This window comes from Furipterus horrens, unplaced genomic scaffold, assembly GCF_987537825.1.
Source record: "Furipterus horrens unplaced genomic scaffold, mFurHor1.1.pri manual_scaffold_3, whole genome shotgun sequence".
In the NCBI taxonomy this organism is placed as follows: domain Eukaryota; kingdom Metazoa; phylum Chordata; class Mammalia; order Chiroptera; family Furipteridae; genus Furipterus; species Furipterus horrens.
The window spans coordinates 136994980-137014999 of NW_028327173.1; the positions used below are offsets into that span (position 1 = coordinate 136994980).

The 20020-nt window shown below is 50.2% G+C and overlaps 2 protein-coding genes and 1 pseudogene across 2 annotated transcripts; all 3 read right to left on the reverse strand.

The window, feature by feature from the left end:
• Positions 1-264: 264 nt before the first annotated feature.
• Positions 265-4619, reverse strand: REM2 (RRAD and GEM like GTPase 2). Its single transcript, XM_090270291.1, has 5 exons — positions 4409-4619; positions 2856-3197; positions 2538-2611; positions 1618-1825; positions 265-1287 (listed from the first exon to the last, which is right to left on the reverse strand). The coding sequence occupies exons 1-5, from the start codon at positions 4485-4487 to the stop codon at positions 992-994; spliced, it is 999 nt and encodes a 332-aa protein (XP_090126417.1). The 5' UTR covers positions 4488-4619; the 3' UTR covers positions 265-991.
• A 4320-nt stretch (positions 4620-8939) lies between these two features.
• On the reverse strand, positions 8940-14890 carry LRP10 (LDL receptor related protein 10). The gene is made up of 8 exons (XM_090268324.1): positions 14803-14890; positions 14343-14699; positions 13899-13961; positions 12895-13030; positions 11774-11964; positions 10638-11655; positions 10166-10295; positions 8940-10055 (listed from the first exon to the last, which is right to left on the reverse strand). Exons 1-8 carry the CDS (start codon positions 14888-14890, stop codon positions 9450-9452), a joined length of 2589 nt encoding a protein of 862 aa, XP_090124450.1. The 3' UTR covers positions 8940-9449.
• A 2687-nt stretch (positions 14891-17577) lies between these two features.
• LOC150016083 (small nucleolar RNA SNORA8) lies at positions 17578-17698 on the reverse strand (annotated as a pseudogene).
• Between the last annotated feature and the right edge of the window lie 2322 nt (positions 17699-20020).

The window sequence follows — 20020 nt, forward strand, 5'->3', positions numbered from 1 at the left end:
GGTCACCTGTCACAGACTACACCAGGACTAAATCAATTCGGAAGTCTCCCTAGAGACTTAGGTTCCTTGCCCCTCTGGGCTTGAGTTTTCTTGTCTAAGAGTTTCCTACATACGTACATCCCTTCTGTGGGGATGTTAGAACAGAGTCAAAGTGAACAGGTGCAGTAGAAAAACTCTTTATTGAAAAGGGAAGGGTGGCCCCTTGCTGGTACCTCCTGGGCCCTGGGCAAAGGGGCAGCGGGGGCGGGCGGGCGGGGGGGGGGGGTGGCCACCGGCTCAGCTCCCACGCTGGCATCGGAAGGCAAAAGACTGTCCACACCTTACCTTTAATAGCCTTAAAGGGGAAATGCCATGGCGTAGTGGTAAACCACAGAATTCTCAAAAAATAGCATTTCCAAGTCCTTGCCTTTAAGAACGTCTTAAAGGCACGTGAACAAGTGCAGCAGATAAGAGCCAGAACGTTGTAGGAAACGTCTCCAAGAAGGATCTCCCTGTCTTTACCTTTAAGGATCTCTTAAAGGTGAGGCATATTTGTGCACGGTACAAAGGTGGAAAACCTTGTAAAGGAGCCTACATAGCACTTTTCCAGTTCTCGGCCTTAGGATCTATTTACAGGAGAGGTGGTCAAGCGTGAAGTAATAAAAAAAAAAAAAAAAAGAAAGAAAACAAAACGAAGTATCTTGCAGAACAATTTTCCGTCTTGTCGGAACCTGCCTCGGAACCTGCCTTGCCCGCCGACCGTGGTGCTTTCACCTCGGTTTTGAGTCCTGCCTCCTAGGCTCCCAAGGCCGGGGGTGGTTGGGGAAGGGGGGTTGTATCCAGAGACCTTCCCCACCCACCGTGGTCACACCAGGGCGTCCTGGGAGTTTTTGGTTTCCTAGAGAGTCTTCCCAAAGGAAGCCAGACAAGGGTGGGGCAGGGCGGAGCTAGGCATGGGACAAGCCGAGTGAGTGGTGACCATAGCGACCGTGGTGACCATGGCGACCGCGGCTCAGAGCACAGAGAGGTCGTGACATGACCTGGAGCGCTGCTTGAAGAACTTAGCGTTGCGGGGCACCAGGTTGGCAAGGAAGCGCTTGGCCTTTTTGGTGAGGCTCTCGCGGCGCGCATGTGGTGCAGGGCCTTCGGGGCTGCCCCACTCCTGCCGCTGGACCCCTGCTCGGCTCCGGCCCCGCCGCAGACGGATCTGGCGTACAGCCCCCTCGAAGAGCTCCTGCGTGTTGTGGTGCAGCGCAGCAGAAGTCTCAATGTGCTTGCAGCTCAGTGTTCCTGCCAGGTGGCGGCCCTCTGCGGGAAGGGACAGGTTCAGGGGCCTGCCTGACTGAACTGGGCCTGGGGGCTGAGTGTGCAGTGGAAAGGGATTGGGCAAAATAAGAGGACAAGGCAGGGATCCTGTGGAGAGAGGGGAGGGAGAAAGGGACCTTGAAGAAGAGGTGAGGGGGAATGAAGAGAAAGGATTCTCAGGGCCCTAGGATGAGCATTGGTAGACTACCCTTAGACTGGGGTGAAATGCAGTTAAGTTTGTGCACCTGAGGCTAAAAAGGGCTTATGGAAAAGAGGTGACACGGAAAGAAGATCCGTTGAGATTGCAAGTATGATGAGTTTCTGGATACCCACCCTCCAATGAGACCTCCCTGGAGCGGGCCAGGTCACTCTTGTTTCCAACCAGGATGACAGGCAGGTCATGGTGGGGCCTCCCAGCCCGGAGTCGAAGTAGGGTCTCTGGAACTTTAGAGAAGCTTCGTCGGTCAGTGACTGAGAAGACGATGAGAAAGGCATCCCCGGTCTGAAGGCAGTGGTCCCTCAACCATCCTCCTGCATCCCCCTGCAGATGGGCAGAGAGAATCATGGAATGGCATGGCTGGCGGCCCAGGAGAGCCTGTCCAGCACCTACATCTCAAGGATGAGGAATCAGTATGTGAAGGAGAAGCCACCCGCTTAAAACAGCAGAGCTACTTAATGGCACAATCTCCATACCCAGGATGCCTTTGTGGAGGAGGGACAAGTCAGTAATGTGAGCTCCACTCTGGAGAATTGGAGACATAGTATCCTCGACTAGGGTAGCCCTTCTTTCTGATGCTTAAGCTGAAGAAAATTTAAACGACTGCTATTCAAGTGTATGTAATCTGCTCTCTCATTTTTATATAGTAACCATTTATGTCCAAATGTTCACAAATCCTCACTTTTTTTTCTTTCCCTGATATTCCAGAGCCGTGAGCTCTTGTCCTCTCTGGTCAGACTCTTCCAGGCTGAAAAAAATGTATGGGTAGGGTCAACTTCAGGATGTTTAGCCTGGCTTGCAGCTGCAGGGTTTGCCAAATTCAGATCCTAACTTTCCTCTGGGTCAGAATAGCCTGGAAAGACAGCAGCTCTCAATGCCATGATATGCACAGTGGTGTGGGCCTTTGCTCTCTGAGATGAGGATACATGTTAAATGAAACCAGCTTCTGCAGTCCCACCTGGCTTAAGCCAGAGTTTTCCCTTCCCCAGTTCTCCCAGGGTTTATCACCTGCTTGCAGCCGCATCTTAGTTCTCACCTGTTCCCAGATGTCATAAACAACTAAGGTTACTTCCTCCTTATCCACCATGATACGTCTCTCATAGGTGTCCTCTGTTGGGAAATAAGGACAGGGAATAGAGGCCATTAGAAGGCTCCCAACATTTGTGAGACCTGGTAACTAGGGACACCTCAGATCCCAGAACCAGGGGCCCTCCTTCAGGGAGGTTGCCACAGAAAGCATTGGAGAAACTTCTCTTAGATTCTGGCCTCCAGGGGCCGCTCATGCCTTGAGTACTTCCATCCCTGACTAGGGCTATAGAGGCACCCTCAACCCTTACAAAGCTCCCCCAAATACCTGGGTTCTCCAGCTCATGAGCACTGTCTCCCTGGAGACCGCCAAAAGTGCCTGCTAGGGTACTCTTGCCCACGCCGCTTTCCCCAACCAACATGACCTTGAAGATGCCATCCTTTTGGGTGAGGGTTGCCTCCCCTGAGCCCAAGGAGTCAGAGGAGCCAGAGGACGAGGCTTGAGGTGGCCAGTCAAGTTCATCTACAGCCTGAGCCCGCCGCAGCTGGTGCTTGTAGGGTAGAGGCATACTGCCTCTTCGTCTGGGGGCCCCTGGGGCAGAGGGTGGCTCGCTCCGGTCCAACCCTGACAACAGTTTATCTGGCTTCTTCAGCAGTATGGCATTTGCTTCTGGGGGGCAAAGAGAAAGATGCTATGAGCGGGTGTGCCTAGCCATCTGCAGAGTGCTCAATCCTGGCTGCTCCAGCTTCAGAGGCCCAATTGATGACCATGATCCAGAAGCAACTGAAAATCTTTGGTCTGACCTCTTACACTGAAACTCTCCTAGGAGCCTGAACTGGCAGAGCACCAAGGAGCTGACCTGATGGTGTGTCCAAAGTGGTTCCAGCTAAAACCTATTCAAAACCTGCCCCATGCCGGGAAAGCACCTGTGTGCAGCCTTGCACACCTACTCACATTTCACAGTGACACATAGGCACACTCCCAGACTAGGCCTCCAGTCCCAGGGCTGCTCCTCCTTCAGCCAAGAGGCCCTGCCCCCACTACTTCTTGCACTGGCAACCCCCTCACTTGCTGGTCAGGGATGAGAAGCTAAAACTGCTGCCCATGTTCTGAAGGGTGGAGAGTGGTAATCAAAAACTTTGTGGGGAGCCTGTTCCCAGGGAAGGGCCTTCATTCTTGGAGTTGTGTGTTTTGGGTTTCAGTGGGTGCATGCATAAGAGGGGCTGCCTCTTCCTGTGGCCTTGTAGGTGAGCATCGCTCAGTGCATGGCTGGTGTGTGAGAATCCTGCAGCCCTGGCTGTCCCAGTTAGTTGGAGAGAATATTGTGTTCACGGTGAGGTAGAGGGAGTGTGGGAGAGAGAGAGCAGGAGCAGGAGAGAAAGACAATGCATGGGTTAGGGTAGCTGGGAGAAGGATGGACAGACATAACAAAGGGGGATGGAGAGAGGCTGGAAATAGCCCAGGATCAATACTTGGCCAGCAGCCAAAGCCTCCAGGGAGCCAGGAGAAACCTTTACAACAGGTCGCCGGGGCAGCCCTTTGCCTGTGAATCCCAGGCTTGTGCGCTGCCTCTTTCCTTCCCCTCCTCCCTCCCCCCTGTCCCAGCCTCTTGGGAATGAGATTTGACCTAGGGGGCCAAGCACCGATTTCCCCAGCGAAGCCCTAGGAGTGAGGGGGAGGGGCGTTTAAACAGCTCTCCCCCCACTCCCCAGTCCAGCCCCATTCCTACTGTCAGTGGGAGGCTTCCCCACTTCCCGACTTGCTCTTCCCCTCTTACTATTTGGGTTCAAGCTCCTTTAACCCCTAGTTCAGACTTCCCCACCAAAGCTTCAGCTCCCACCCTCATGATTCCATGCGAAAGCTGCCCAGCTCAGCCTCACCTGGTGTGGGCGTCCCTGGCGGGGAGGCCTGGTGGCTGCCGGAGGGGCAGAGGGCTGTGGTCTCTGTATCTGTGTCCATGTCTGTGTCCAGGTCCGAATGCTTCGGGGTGCGTGTACAGCCCGGCGGCGACTCGCGGCACCCGCTACCTCACTAAGCAGCACTGTCAGCTTTTCCCTTTAAACGCCACCCCCCTACATATCCTCCCCCTCGACCGCCAGACACCTGGGGGATTGCCCCGCCCCCTGATGAGGTCACACATGCTAATGAATGATGTCAGCGGGATTCCCTCCTTTTTGCTCCCCCCACCCTTTTGTGTCACTTCCCTCTGGGAGCACACACTGCGGAGTCTGGTTAAGACAAACAGAGCGAAGTCAGAGGGCAGAGAAGAGGGGTTCAGAGAAGTGGGGCAACGGGTCGGTGGGTGAGGGAGCTGAGGAGGGCAGGACGCCTAGACAGGGACAAAAGGACCGAGAGGTCTTTCTCCAGGAACCAGGACTATGAATCATTTGTCTGTGTCCAGCCCAGAGTGTCTGCTCTGTGGCTAAATGGAGGGGCTTGAGGTAGAAACCAAAAGAAATGCAGAGAGGGGGACAGCCACCATGCCACTTCCTCTGGGCTAAGACCCACAAAATACCCATTTGCTAGCCTGTCCCCTAAGCACATGGGGGCTTTGAGGAAGAAGAGATGGCTGCTTTGTTTGGGCAGCTTCCTTTTTCACTAAGTTCAGGTGGTGCAAACCATTGTGTTCCTCTCCCTTCCTGCCACGTCCACCAACCTAGCATTAATCAGAGCAGGAGAAAAGGGAGAGACTAATCTTTTAGAAGTTCCCAACCCCTAGGCGGGGTTTAGAGCCCCAGCCCCTCCCCTCGAGTCCCTCTACGGTCTGTCTACCTCTGTGCAAAGCCAGATGGCCTGTCTCCTTTACTGTTCCTTTCCTGCCTGGTTTCTTTTCCCTTCAGGCTCCCATTCTTGTCTTCCTTCCTGACACCTGAGAGCATCCAAACATTCTGATTTCCTGGCCACTTCTGACCCCATTTTTGCCAGGTGCTAAGCTAAGCATCTTCCTACGTTATGGTTATCTCCTTTCATCCTCATGACTGTAAGGCTCAGAGTGGTAGGCGGGTGGCCTGTCCCCAAATCAATCATGCAACTGGAAAAAAAGTGTGACACCAGGCTGATGTGGCTCAGTGGATTGAGTGCTGGCCTGAGAACCAAAAGGTCACCAGTTCATTCCCCATCAGGGCATTTGCTGGGGGTGTACGAGAGGCAACCACATGATGTCTCTCCCTCTCTTTCTCCCTCCCTTCTTCTCTCTCTAAAAAAGTAAATGAGTAAAATCTTTTTTTTAAAGGACATCAGAACTCCACCCCTCCTCCCAGATCTTTCACCTCTATCCTATGCTGCCTTCCTTATCTTAAATAGTCCCACTGTGTCCCGTTATTGGGAACACTCCATATTGCAACCGTCAGTGAACTTTTCCAATAGAAGAGGCAAATGGTAATCTTTGGACTAACAGGCAATGACTGTTCATTCACCTGGAGGTCAACTACAGGGTTACATTGTAGGGTTTAGTGGGAACAGAAAGACTCCTGAGCAGATACAATACTCACATACTTTACTCACCCGATAGACTCTCCAGTTCTCAATCACAGACTTATCCTTACTTTATTCAGTTTTAACATGTCCGTGTGTGTTCATGTACTCATAGACCAGAAGCACATTTAGAGCAGTAAGTGACACCTGATATCCTGGTAGTTAGGGAAGCAACACCACAAGAAACTTTTAAAGCAGTCATAAGCATTTAAAAGATGCTCTAGCTCTGAGCAGTGTGGCTCAGTGGGTTGAGTGTTGTCCCACAAAACGAAAGGTCGCCGGCTTGGTCAGTGCACATGCCTGGGTTGTAGGTTCAGTCCCTGTCAGCGAGAGGCAAGTGATCAATATTTCTCTCTGACATCAATGTTTCCCTACCTTTCTCCTTTCCTTCCCCTCTCTAAAAATAAACTTTAAAGGTGCTCTAATGTCATTTGACATGTAGGCAAACAGCTCTGACACTATTATAACTTCTGAATGCATTGCTGAAGAGGAGTCATTGGTTTCTATGAATGATCCTCAGCTTCCCAGAAAAATTTGTTATATTGCAGATGTGCTGAAAATGAATGTAATGTTTTAGAATGGTTTCCTTCCAAAATGAGTTTTTAGAAAAGTTTTAAATTATAAAGGGGAGAGCTTGATGTAGCTGGATAACTTGGTTAGGTGGTTGGATTCATTTCTATGCTATTAGATAAGAGTGAGTCAGCGGCTGCAGAACTCAGCAGGGATTCTTGACCATGACTTCTGCCTGCCCTCAAACCAGCTTTAGGCCACAGGAACAGGTTGGGTTTCATCTTGAACCTCCATCTCTCTCTCCCACTAGTAAGAGGCTGTGTCCTTGTCCAACCATCTCTAAGCTCCCTCAGGAATGGGAGGTCCTATGGAATAGTGGGACATGAGTGAGATTTGGCAGTGAACCAACCCAGGTTTAAATCTGCTTCTCTGTAGAGAATGGGCTAGTCTCCTAATTCCTCAGATGCTGCTTCTAAACCTGTGAATTGGGCTTGTGCGGGTTATGATGCCCATGGCACAGCCTTGTCATGAGGGTTAGCCACATAGGATAAGCGATCTAACACTTAGCAAGGAGTCCAACTATTTGGTGCTCCCACAGCCTTTGCAGTATGGCTGCCCCCAGCCCCCTATGCCCTCTGAGCAAGAACTGGAGCTTGGTTCAGGTCCAGATTCTCCTCCTTAAGGACTAACTTCTGTTGTTATCTCAGATTCCCAGCCCCCCCACCCCTTACATACCTGATACAGGGCATCATTGATAAAGTGTCCATCCTGATAATATTTGAAGTTGCCTTCTTTTTTACGTGGGCCATAGTTAAAACAAACTTTGAGTGTTCCCCAGTGCACCACCCTCTCTTGGGTAGGACCCTCTGTTTTGGTTTTCTCTTCCTGCCTGTACAAGGCCAACTCCCTCTCCCTGCCAACCTGGGATTTCAGTGTGGCTGATGAAAGCAGTGTTACTGCTGCGTCTCCTACAGCACCTAGAGAAGCTTCTCCCAGGCTCGTGGATCTATGTATACACACAGTCCTCCCTAGTGAACTCTACCAAGTCCTCTCTCCAGCATTCTGAGCTGTTTCACTATGAGGGCCATTCTTTTACCTTAATATCTTGGTCTGCTTTCAAGTTACAAAAAAACGTCTGGAGTAGGACAAGAGATGAAGATATCAGGTTGAAGGTTTCTGAGATGGCTGGCGGGGAAGACAGGAGTGTGGAGAGGGCAGAGACCAGGTGATGGAGGATGGGTGGGGAAATCAACATTCCTTATTTCACTCTTTTCTTTGGGCCCGACACTGGTGGGACCCAGGGACTGTGAGCACTTAGGAAAGGTCTAGAGGGAGAACAGTAAGCAAGAATGAGGATCTCTGGAACCCCTTCCCCAATCTCGGGAGTGGGTCTAGAGTGAAAGGAACTGGGGTCTTCCTGAGCCACGATGCCAGGGCCCCAGGATTGCACCATGTCTCCTTTCTGCCATTCCTTAGGCTCTTGCTCACTTAGAAAGAGGAAACATTATGCAATTAGTTCTGCATGTTAAGGATGTTGTCAGGGTGTGATCATAGACTCCTGGGGCATCATAGACTCCTCCTGTATTCTTTATCCCAATTTTAATGTCAAACTCTGGGACAGCTCTGTTACCTTTCTTTCCAGAGGCCAGGTTCCAACATTTTTCACAGATTATTCCCTCCTCCATCACACTCTCGGCTTTTTGGCTCTGGCCACTGCTTGTGTTCCTGCCCCTTTTCTGAGGAGGTTCAGGGTTGAGCCTACAGCCCTCACCCTCAAGTCTGCTTAGTTTTCTTACCTTGTGGCCTCACCCTGACTAGAATTCACGATTCTATTTCAACTACTGACAGCATTCTTTAGAATCTAGTTTGGGCCCTCTTCCAGGAAGACCTTAGATTTGGCCAAGTTAATGCCAGCATCTTCACATCCCAGATATTTCAAGTTTTTCTCTCAATTCACCTTTGCCTGCTTTGAGCCAGCCTAGCTACTAAATAAAGTTCACCTGTCTTCCCTAGTACAGACTGTGTCGGGTGGGGGTAGAGGGTGGAGGGCAAGAGTCACATCTGCCATGTTCCACCAAGGACAGTCTGTTCCTGTGATCTGTACCCTGGGAGTACTCCATAAATGGGAGCCTTCTGGCTACAGGGGTCAGCCAGGCAGTGAATGGAAGCTTGGTGCTCACCCTGGTGTCAATCACAGTAGAGCTGGTTCCCGGGTGATGAGTGGAGGTGGAAAGGGTTGGTTCTTAGGGTCCCTAGAACTTTCTTACTGTTGGATGGTATGACATTAAGAGTGTGAGGTTAGATCAATAGGAAGAGGCAGGAGGTGGAGGCCAGAGCAAAGGCCCACACAGGAAGGAACAGAGTGAGGTGAGCATAAGCTGAGACAGGTAGAGGGGCAGGTGCAGGCTCAGCTAGTTTACAAAAATCTTAAATTTTGGATTCCTTTATTTTCAACCTTGATTTCTAGGCAATGACCTAGCTACGTGACAAAAGCATTTGTTGTGCTCTTTTTTTGAGCCAGGCCCTATAGGAAGGATTGCAGTTGGCCAAACCTTAGGTCCTGCCCAAATCCTCCCCTTGTGGGCTGGAGGTCTCCAGCCAATTGGCATTCCAGTGCTTAAGGCCACTTTTGGGTGGGAGATTGGAAAGGATGGAGTGTTTAGGCCCATGACCTCTTAAGAACTTTACTTTTTGAAAAAAGCCACCCAAATGGTGTTGGTGGCCAGGTGGATCTCTGGCCAGGTGCAGAGGGAGCTGTGTGAGCCCGCTCTGCCTCAGGGACACCTGGCTTGACAGCAGCAGCTACATGGGGCCAAAGGGAGGCTTACCAAGTCGTCTCAGACTGAGGGCAAAGGAGGGAAGTAGTGGAAGGGAAGCTGAGCTGCTTTCTAAAAGGTTGTTGTCACTGTGACCAGAGCTCAGGGGAGCCGGGTCACCTCAGGCAAGCAGTGGCTCATCCTCTGCTTCAACCATCCAGACCCCTGGCTCAGCCAGGGGCACCAGCAGTACATCGTCCTCATCCTCTGGGGACAGGACTACCGTGTGGGGTTCAGGTGGGGCTCGGGTTGGTCCTGGGGGCTGGGCTGGTCCTGGGGGCCGAAGGCTGGGCAGGAGGCGGCCTCGTAGGGCCTGCACCACTCCAGACAGCAGTGATGGTTCTAGGGGCACTGAGGGCAGTGGCCCTGGGGCCTCTGGGACAATAGGGACAGCTGGAGGTATGCTGGCAGATGGGAGGGGAGCCTTGATAGGCAGTGGGGGTGCCTGTTCCCCATCATGCCCACCTACTGCCCCAATCTCACGGGCCAGACCTGTGCTGCCATCTAGGGCTTCAAGGGGAGCATCAGAAGGTGTGACCTGGGATCTGGTCTCAGGGGTCCGGGCTGGGGTATTGGTTCGAGGAAGCAGGCCCCAGCGGCGGAGACGGCGCACTAGGCGGCGCACACAGCGGCTCCGATGGCGGCGGCGGGAACCTGAGGCAGCCCCTGGAGACATATCCTGGCGCAAGATCTGTAGCAGAGAACGCAGGTTGCCGAGCACCGAGTTCTGCATGGAGAGGAGGCAGACATCAGAGTTAGAGGGGTGAGGAGGGGACAGTGGCGGGGCCACGGTGGGGTTGGGAGCAGGATGAGGTAGGGTTGGGGGTAGTGACTTACATCATTAGGGTTCTCTGTAGGGAAGTCCTCCACAGGTGGGATGGCGCCCTGGGCAATGAGCTGCCCATAGGAGGGGGGTGCCTGCTGCTGCACAATCTCAGCCTCCATTCGGGAGAGGGGGGCAAAGATGCTGGAAACAATGAGGGCTGCTCAGTCACAGGTGGTTCCAGATAGAGCAGCCTGTCCCAGCCTGGACAGGCCTCTTCCCTCTACACCCAGGACACGACAACTGAAGCTATGCTGTGGTTTTCCCAAAAGTCATCTGAGGTCCCCTCTTCTTTGAGATTGCCTTCAGAATCTAGACCTGTCCTTCCCTCAGAGAAGCATCCTTTTCCCCAAGCTGGATAACCCCACGAGCCAACCCATAAGCTTATCACTAGAACCTGTGCCCAACATGGCCACCCTCATGCTCTCCTGTGGCAGCACGGGCCCTGTCTCACCCTCAGTCCCCACTCCTCTACAGCCAGCTGACCTGTACTCCTGGGTGCGAATGGCATAGAGCTTGCAGGTGCAGCCCAGAGCAATGACCAGTAGCAAGCCGCACACAAGGCTGCCAATGACTGCAGCTGTAATGACCTTGCGGGGCAGGGCATAGGAGCAGTCCCACTCATCACTGCCGTCGGCACAGTCTGGCTGCCCGTCGCACACCCATGTCTCATACACGCACTTCTCATCCCGGCATCGGAAGTTGCCAGGCTGGCAGTGCCGGCAATGTTTCTCATCTGCTCCGTCAGCACAGAAGGTCTGGTAGTTACAGCGGTCAGCAGGCAGGTAGCAGGCTGTGGCACCAGGGGTGCCAGCAGGCCCACAAGGATAGTGTCCAGGTGGGCAGCTGGGGCAGTTCTCTTCATCTGTGCCATCGGCACAGTCCCATGAGCCATCACAGCGCTGTGCCTCACTGTAGCAACGCTCACCTAGGCCCTCACTGGCCCCCAGGCCAGAGCCTAAGCCGCAGGGTTGGTCCCAAGGCAAGCAATAGCCCTGCACATGGTAGGTGGCGTTGAAGCCCCGACCATTGCTCCAAGGAACTGTGTGGTAGGCCACGATGGCCTGGCCAGACAGTGTCTCCACGGTGACAGCCTTGCCATTGTTGAAGTGGGTGAGCCTACGCAGCCGCCGGGAGATCTCGGGGGGCCCAGGGCCATCATACACATGCACTGAATCTTCATAGCCCAGATCCAGGGCTGTGAAGCGCACTGCCAGGCGCCGGCCATCATGGGGGTCCAGCAGCCAGAGGCAGTACTGGGGATGGGAGACTGAGGCCAGTTGTGAGTATCCAGGGGAGGAGAAGACCCCATAGAAGTCTTCCAAGGTGTGATTGCAGGGTGGGATGGGGAGAGAGGCTGGGGTCAGGTCAGGGAAGGGATCTGAACTGCAACCTGCCTCATCTGAGCCATCTCCACAGGTATCGACCCCGTCGCAGTGCTGGGCCCGGGACACACAGCGGTGGTTCAGGCACTGGAACTCTCCCTGCTCGCATATCAGCCAATCTGCAGAGGCACCATGGAGAAGGACAGTGAAGCACTGGAGCTGGTAGGATCCCTACCTCCACCCTAGAGCTTCTATTGCCTGTGTTAATAGCCCCATGGACATCCCTGTCTAGCTCACCTTGGCTGTAGAAGAGTAGGAAGCCCTGGCCCACAGGTGCTCTGGACCCCGTGTAGCTGTAAGTGATGGTGACATTGCCCCCAGGTAGCTGCAGAGGGCTGGGAGGTGCCTCGCACAGGGAGATCTGTGGCTGGAGAGGGGAGCGCAAGATTAAGCGCTCTGAGCCACAGGCCAGGTGCAGTTTTTGGAACCTATAGGGGTGGAGGAGAGCAAGATGTGAGATATTTTTGACCACTGCTGGCTTCTCCCTCCCTCAGGCCTTTTCTACTCCAAAATGTACAAACGACTACTTATCCACAATCCAAATAGCCAAGTGAAAATTCAATTAGCCAAATTCCTTAGTAGTCAATGGCAACAGTTCTAACAGAGGCCAGTGGCACCACGAAAATATGAGATACATTCTGAAAAACTGACTTGTCTTCTGGGACTGTGATAACAACAGGTGTATTGCTTTCCAGTTGTTGCAGCGCTGTCCCTCAAGTACAGTGTTAGCAGTAACTGGCAATTACCATACAGTTCAGTTAACCAGAACTTGCCATCCCCAACTGGTGGTGAGACCTGGGAACACCAGCATTTTGATCCCTCTGCCCCCAACAGCCTCTCCCCAGATTGCCCCTCTCCCTTTACCTATTCCCTTCTGGGTAAATTCATGAGAAGCGAACCGTGTGAAGCAAATAGCTAGGTGCTTCATTAACATGGGCCCCAACCCCATAGCCCAAGGTTGGAGGAGCCTGGGGAGACCTGGACTATTTAGGAGATCTGGACAGGCGGAAGAAGGTTCTAAGCTGATTATGGGAATAGCTCAATCCTAGGTAAGGATGTGCAAAAATTGAGGGGCTCCTCAAAGCAGCCAAATAGGAGGCCAAGGACTGACTTGATGGTGACTGTGCACCTTCAGAAATGACTGGGACACAAGCTAGATGTCCATCCCTGCCCACCTCCAATTCACTGTGTCTGGTCCAGAATAAGCCCAGCTTTTAGGACAGACAAGGACAAATCAAATTCTACTCTTCCCCCTGTTGACAGAAATAGAATTTCCACAAAGAAGTGATCCCTGAAGGCTTTCCCACAATGAGGGAAGGGGGCAAGGGAGTGGGATAGGGTCTTGCCCAGCTTCTCACCTGATTGTTACAGGCTGATTCTTGCTGCCAAGGAGGAGCCAGGTGCAGTTGGCAGGGGAGCTGCGGCTGTCCCGGCTCAGGGGCCTCTGTAAGGTGCCCTGCATTTCCAAAAGCACTGCTGGGGGGTTCTCACAGGCTGGTGAGAAAGGCAGAGAAACTGGCTGAGAGTCTGTTACCAACCCACCTCTCCCCAGGCTTGAGGCCTTCACGGGCCTGGGTTCTTCAAGAAGGAGACTACAGCCCTGGCTAGGTAGCTCAGTTGGTTAGAGCATCGTCCCCATATGCCAAAATTGTGGGGTTTGATCCCTGGTCAGGACACATACAAGAATCAAACAATGAATGTATAAATAAGTGGGACAAACTGATGTTTCTCTCTTCCTCTCTCCTTTCTTCTGTCTCTCTAAAATTAATTTTTTTAAAAAAAGGAGCAGACAAGCTTCACCTGCCCACCTATACTCTGTATAGTCATAGTCTTCAGTGGATCCCTTCCTCCCCACACGCATCATAGCTTCACCTTAAAAGTAACAAGTGCATAGCCCTGGCTGTAGTGGCTCAGTGGATTGAGCTTCGGCCTGTGAACCAAAAGGTCCCTGGTTTGATTCCCAGTCAGGGCACATGCCAGGGTTGCAGGCCAGGTCCCCAGTTTGGGGTGTATGAGAGGAAACAGATCACTGTTTCTCTCCCTCTTTCTCCCTCCCTTCTCCTCTCTCTGAAAATAAATAAAAATCTTTGAAAAAAAGAAAAAGTTACAGGAGCATTTAGAGCAGGAAATACCCTCTCTAGGAAGCTAGGGGGATCAAGCATGGAGATTGGAGGGGAAAAAAAGTACATAATCACCCGGTGAGGGCTTACACTGGGTCTCAGTTTCCCCCTCTGTGAAAAGCGGATGATCTCCACTCAAAAACTACGGTAGATATCAGAAGAGTTCAGGGAAGAGAGACTCCTTCTCTTGGGTCTTCCCTCGTTTTACCAAGCCCCTGGCCCCAAAGACATCATCTACTCACCAGGATTAGGGAAAATGATCCGGTCTGGATGGGCCAGCGCGCCCCCTAGAGGAAGAGCGAGAAAGGACAGGAGAGGGAGTTAGAAGTTTTCTTCACCTGTACAACTCAAGCGAAAGAAGCCGCCGCCTGGGACCCCCGGGTAGTTTACGGGAGGCGGTGGTGAAGCGGCCGGGACTGCCGTGCGCAACCTCAAAGGAAGGTCGGCAGCATGGCTTGAGGGGTGGCCTGGAAATCTAGGGAAGCGGGAGGCAGGATGAGGGCTGAGGGGTCGACTAGGCTTCCCGGGGGCTGGAGCAGGCAGCGCTGGGTGCGGCGGCAGGGCAGGGGGCCAGGCTAGCAGGGTAGGCTGAGGGGCAGCAGAGGAGGAAGGGAGCTAGAGCGTTCGGGCCCCCGGCAGCCCTGGGGGCGAGGTGCTGGATGAAGAGTTTCGTTTAGGTTGCTTACCCAAGAGGAGAAAGAGCAGGATGGCCGGCAGCATCCTGAGCTGTCCGAGGGAGCAGAAAGAGTCCCGCAGCCTCTGTCGTCTACCCATTGCGCAGGCGGCGCCGCTCCGAGAGTGCAGGACCCTTGGTGCCGCCTCCCCGAGGGGGCTCCATGCCCCGGGCTCCTTGACCCTTGCTCGGGATGCCAGGGCTGGGGGCGGAGAGGCGGCGGCGGCCCAAGAGCAGGGGCGGTGCCTCTCGCCAACTTCGGAGTTGTCTTCCGGGCTGCCGCCGCGTTCGCTCTGGAAGCCGCCTCTCGAAGCCGGCTCCCGAAGCCCCGGGAATCGGCTCGAGGCCCGGTTCCGGAGCGCACCCTCGCCTAGAGCTCGCCCGCAGGCCGCGAGCGCCAGGTTCAGGCCTGGTCGCCACCTGCCGGGGCTTGAGACCACTTCCTCTTCTAGCCAAACTTTGCCGACCGTCACCTGCTCGGCCGGCCCGGTGGCGGCTCAACTTCTCCAGTGTGTCCAGTCCGCCGAACGAGACAGGAGAGCGGGGCGGGGGAGGGGGCATAGGCAGCGCAACCCAACTACCCGGCCCTCGCCCCGGCGGCACCCTAGGGGTTGGAGCTACCGGGGCAGAAGAAGGGGGCGGGGACGATCCTAGCCCCACCTCCGCTCAACAGCGCGCTCGCCCCGCCCGCCTGCTCGCTTTAACCCCTTTCCGGCCGTACCTGGACTGGTCAGACCGGCTTCTTGAACCAGAGCTCAGTCTCCAGTTTTGATTCGGTTTTGTTTATTCCTTTCGGTAGCACGTTTGTTACTGGACACGTTTGTCAAAGGACAGCTGCTTATTCCGTAACTGTCATGTCTTTCTTTAGGACGCAAGCTCTCAGGACTTTCCTGTTCCAGTGTCTGAGATCCGGTAGCACTTTTTGAAGTGAACCTCTATTATAGAAATTACCACACAGTGTAAAAGCTATTTGTTTACTCTTCATTCCAGCCCCCGCCCTGCCTCGTTATGAAAATTGAAACTTCCTGTTTACCTTTGTACCCACAGGGCTTCTCTCCTGCTTGGACACAGAAAAAAAACTCGGTAAATGGTAAATAAAGGAATAAACGTGACTTCCCCACTTGCTGGCTTTGTGACCTTGAGAAAATTACTTAACTTCCCTGTCCTTCTCGATTATGAAATGGGGATAATAAAAGTGCATTTCCCTCGTAAGGTTGTTGTCAGTCCTTAGGGAGGTAATGTAAGTTGAGCTTAAAGAAGGTGCTCCATACCTGGTAATAATAATTATTATTAGTTACAGGAGATATTTCTAATTTATATGGGCTTGGGGTTACTGATTTCCTGTGGCACTGATAAGTAATATTAATAAACGATACCAATAGCAAATACTTTGGAGCTTTTTTTCACATTTCAGGCACAATTTAAAGCACTTTTCAAGTGTTCGTTCTTTTATTCCTCTCAACAATATTGCGAGGTAAGATACTATTGTTATTTCCATTTTACAGATAAGGAAACTGGGTAGAGAGGTTAAGTATTTTGTTCAAGATCATGGATCTAGTAAATGCTGAAACGAAGTTTTTGAACCTGGGCGATCTTGCTTTGGATAGAACATACACTTGGGTCCTTACTACTCTCACTGCTTTACAAATGGTACAAAACAGTTTTATGTTAAAGACATTGGTTTTGATATGTTAAAAACTGGGATCTCAGCCCTGGCTGGTGTGGTTCAGTGGATTGGGCACCCGCCTGGGAACTGAAAGGTCACAGGTTCAATTCTAATTCGCAGTCAGAGTGCATGCCTGGGTTGTGGGCCAGGTTTATCCTAGGTTTATCGCTGTTTCTCTCCCTCTAGTTCTCTCTCTTCCTTCCCCTCTCTCTAAAAAATTAAAAAACCAAACAAACAAAAAAGGGATTTTAGCAGAGCCTGAAGCCAGAGTTGGTCATAAAAAGGCCTTTCTTCCACTTGGACCCAAGCCCTTCGTTCTATATCCCACCTCTCTCAGTTCTCTCTTGCAGCCTGTGGGATTAATGAGGGGTGAAATAGAACCCTCAATGTAGGAGGAGGATGAGCAAAGGAAAGAGGGGCAAAGAAGTTGGGGAAATTTAAAATATTTAAGTCCTGCCCTGGCTGGTGTGGCTCAGTGGATTGAGTGCCGGCCTGTGAACGGAGGGGTCGCTGGTTCGATTCCCAGCCAGGGCATATGCCTAGGTTGTGGGCCAGGTCCCCAGTTGGGGGCGTGGGAGAGGCAACCAGTCTATGTTTCTCTCACACATCAATATTTCTTTCTCTCTTCCTTCCTTTCCCTCTCTCTAAAAGTAAATAAATAAAATTTAAAGAAAAAGTTAAGTCCTAGAAGTGATCATGGAGCTTTTAACAGTGTTTTACTGTGTTCTCTATGCTGGGTACATAGCTGTTGCCTGGAACTCAAGGAGCTTTGAGTCTAGTTAGAAAGAGAGGTCAGATACATAAATTTAAAAGCCATAGAGCCATGGAGAGTACCCAGAGGATCCAGAATGTGGGTGGTTGAGGAATGTGGAAAGGAAGCAGGGCAGATGGTGGTGAGATGGGAAGAGTTGTAGTGGGAAGGAAGAAGAGAGCCCATGGTTTAGTGTGCAGAATAAACAGAAATTTGCTGAAAATAAAATCAAGATCTATGCTTTTGGGAACAATCATCATCGTCATCATGATCATCATTGTCATCATCAGGAAGAAACTGCACCAGGGTAGAACAAACTTTCATTCTATAAATATTTATTAGAATGCCTTCCATGTGTAAGGCCTGTGCTAGACATATTTAAGAGTGAATTCAAGCAATAAAAACAAGAAAGAAAGGAAGAAATTAAAAAGACCAAGGTGCTTATAATGAGTTTAAGCTTTAATTTGTTTAGTGAGTTTAAGTGTCCAGGCTCACATAAATCACATCCTAGACCATCAAGTACATTTAGAAATGGGTCTATGGAGATGTTCTTAAAACTTTTTCAGGAATACGGGCAAAAGTTTGGTTTTCAAAATGATAACTTTTACAGAGTACTCATCATATGCTTGGCACTAAGTACTTCACATGTATTATCTCATTTAATCCTCATCATACCTCTAGAAAGTAGGTGCTTTTTTTGTCCTTGTTTTATAATTGAGGAAACTAAATCATAGATAGTTTAAATAATTTGCTCAAGATCAAACTACTAGCATGTGCAGGAGCCAAGGTGTTATGGTCTGAATGTTCGTGTCCCCCCAGATTCTTTTTTTATACTGTATCAATAAAAATACCAGATTTAATATGCATGAAGCCAAGAAAACCAACGAAGCCAGATACTGAATTTATATTTCACTGTCCTTTGAACATTTTCCCCCAAAATTCTGATGCTGATTTCCTAACCCCTAAAGATGATAGTCTTAGCAGGTGGGCCTTTGGGAGATACTTTGAGCATGAGAGTAGAACCCTATCTAGCCTTTTCTGTTATGTGAGGACACAGTGAGAAGGCACTGGCTATGAACCAGGAAGAGAAACCTCACCAGAAGGTGATCATGTCGGCCCCCTAATCTTGGACTTCTGAGCCTCCAGAACTGTGGACAATAAATTTCTGTTGTTTATAAGCTACCCAGTTGGTGGTATTTTTAAAATAGAAGTCTGAATGGACTAAGATAGAAACTTGGTCTTGAAAAGTGCGGGTGCTGCTGTAACAAATACCTAAAAATGTAGAAGTGGCTTTGGAACTGAGTAACGGGCAGAGGCTGGAAGAGTTTGGAGGTGCATGTTAGAGAGAGCCTGCATCGCTTTGAATGTACTGTTAAGGGCAATTCTTGTGAGGGCTCAGAAGAGGAGAGCTGTAGAGAGGGCTTCAGTTTTCTTAGAGAATACCTCGGTGGTAGTGAACAGATTAAAATGTTGGTAGAAATATGGACAGTAAAGGTTATTCTGAGAGGTCTCAGATAGAGCTGAGGAGTATTGGAAAGTGGAGAAAAGGAGATTCTTGTTATAAAGTGACAAAGAACTCTGCTTAACTGTGTTTGAGTTACAATGTTTTGTGGAAGGTAGAATTTGTGAGCAATAAAATTGGATATTTTGTTGAAGAAACTTCTCTTTTATTTTGAAGATTTTATTTATTTATTTTTAGAGGAAGGGAGAAAGAGAGGGAGAGAAATATCAATGTGTGATTGCCTCTCAAGCGCCCCCAACTAGGGACCTGGCCCGCAACCCAGACATGTGTCCTGACTAGGAATCTAACTGACAACTCTGGTTTGCAGGCATCCGGTACTCAATCCACTGAGCTACACCAGCAAGGGTGATTGAAGAAACTTCTAAGCAAAATGTTGAAGAAGCAGCCTGGCTTCTCTTGAGTGCTCATAGTAAAAGGTGAGAAGAGAATGATGGTTTACAGGTGGAATTTTTAATAAAAAAGGATGCAGAATCTAAAGATTTGGAAATTTCTTATGACTATCTAATACAGTATATATTTTGCTCATTTACTATATTTCCTGCCTGCTTTTCCCACAAGAATGTAAGTTTAATGGGGGCAGAGATCTATTTGTTTGCTGGTGTTTTCCCTAGTGCCCAAAACAATGTCTGGCACAAAGTAGGTACTTAATAAATGTTTGGTGAGCATTACATAGATTATATCTCTTAATCCACTCAACTACCCATTTTTTAATTAAAAATTTTAATATGTTTTATTTTATTTTTTTAGAAGACAATTTATTTACTTTTAGAGAAAGAGGAAGGGAAGGAGTAAGAGAGAGAGAGAAACATCAGTGTGCGAGAGATACATCAATCGGTTGCCTCTCACACGCCACCAACCAGAGTCCTGGCCTACAACCTAGGCATGTGCCCTAACTGGGAATCGAACCACTGACTCTTTGCAGGCCAACACTCAATCCACCGAACCACACAGCCAGGACTCAACTACGCTTTTTATTATTAGCCTCATTGTAAAGTTGAGAAAATTGAAGCTAAGGGAAGAAGTATAACTTGCTGAAAGTCGCCCCAGTAGTAATTGTACAACTGGACTCAAACCTAGATCATGTAATTCCAGAGCCCTTGCTTCCAACACTATGTGATACTGCCTCTTGTGTACTGGAAACTATGTTTTAAAAAATTGATAAAATTAATTAGTCCAGAGGAGGGTGATAGGAATGGTGTGGGGCCTTTAAGCCATATAATAAGCTGTTTGTGGAACCAGAAAGGCTTTTTACACATAAAAAAAGCTTAATTTTCATGAGGGATTGAAGACACAAAAAACTAGATCCAAATATTTAAAGTGTGGTAGTTTAAAGCAAGAATTTGTTTATTTCGTATAGTCTGAAGGGCAGAAACTGGAATTAATGGAGCAAATAAAGAAAGTCAGCCTACTCCCTGCTTAAGGAACAGAAAACTAAGGGTGCAGGTAGGATTAATGCAGAGGGACACCTGTCCCTGGGCCTTCAGGGCTCTGTGACAACTACAGACTCATGGATTTCAGGGTGTCATAACTTCCCTGAAGAGAAGGGCAAAGGGAAATTCTGGAAGCAAGGTGAGTTAGATGATAACATGAAGCCAAAGAAAGTGAAAGAAGGTACATAATTGTGCTTCTATTTCTAAAGAATAGAGCTCCTAAAATCGGATTACTGGGGCATAAGCTATAGTCAAAGGGCATATGTAGTTTTTAATTGTAATAGATGGTGTGGGTAACTGTTTCAAAAAAATTTTAGAGTAG

Bases quoted from the DNA above. Each gene is read 5' to 3' on its own strand.
- LRP10 (XM_090268324.1), bottom strand. From the start codon at position 14,890: ATGCCCCCTCCCCCGCCCCGCTCTCCTGTCTCGTTCGGCGGACTGGAC. The intron at 14,700-14,802 runs GTGACGGTCGGC...GGCGAGCTCTAG, and splicing joins CCACCGGGCCGGCCGAGCAG to GCGAGGGTGCGCTCCGGAAC. The intron at 11,965-12,894 runs GTGAGAAGCTGG...CCACCCCTATAG, and splicing joins AATCAGCCTGTAACAATCAG to GTTCCAAAAACTGCACCTGG.
- REM2 (XM_090270291.1), bottom strand. From the start codon at position 4,487: ATGGACACAGATACAGAGACCACAGCCCTCTGCCCCTCCGGCAGCCAC. The intron at 3,198-4,408 runs GTGAGGCTGAGC...TTTGCCCCCCAG, and splicing joins GCCAGGGACGCCCACACCAG to AAGCAAATGCCATACTGCTG. The intron at 1,826-2,537 runs GTGAGAACTAAG...GCCCATCTGCAG, and splicing joins TTTATGACATCTGGGAACAG to GGGGATGCAGGAGGATGGTT.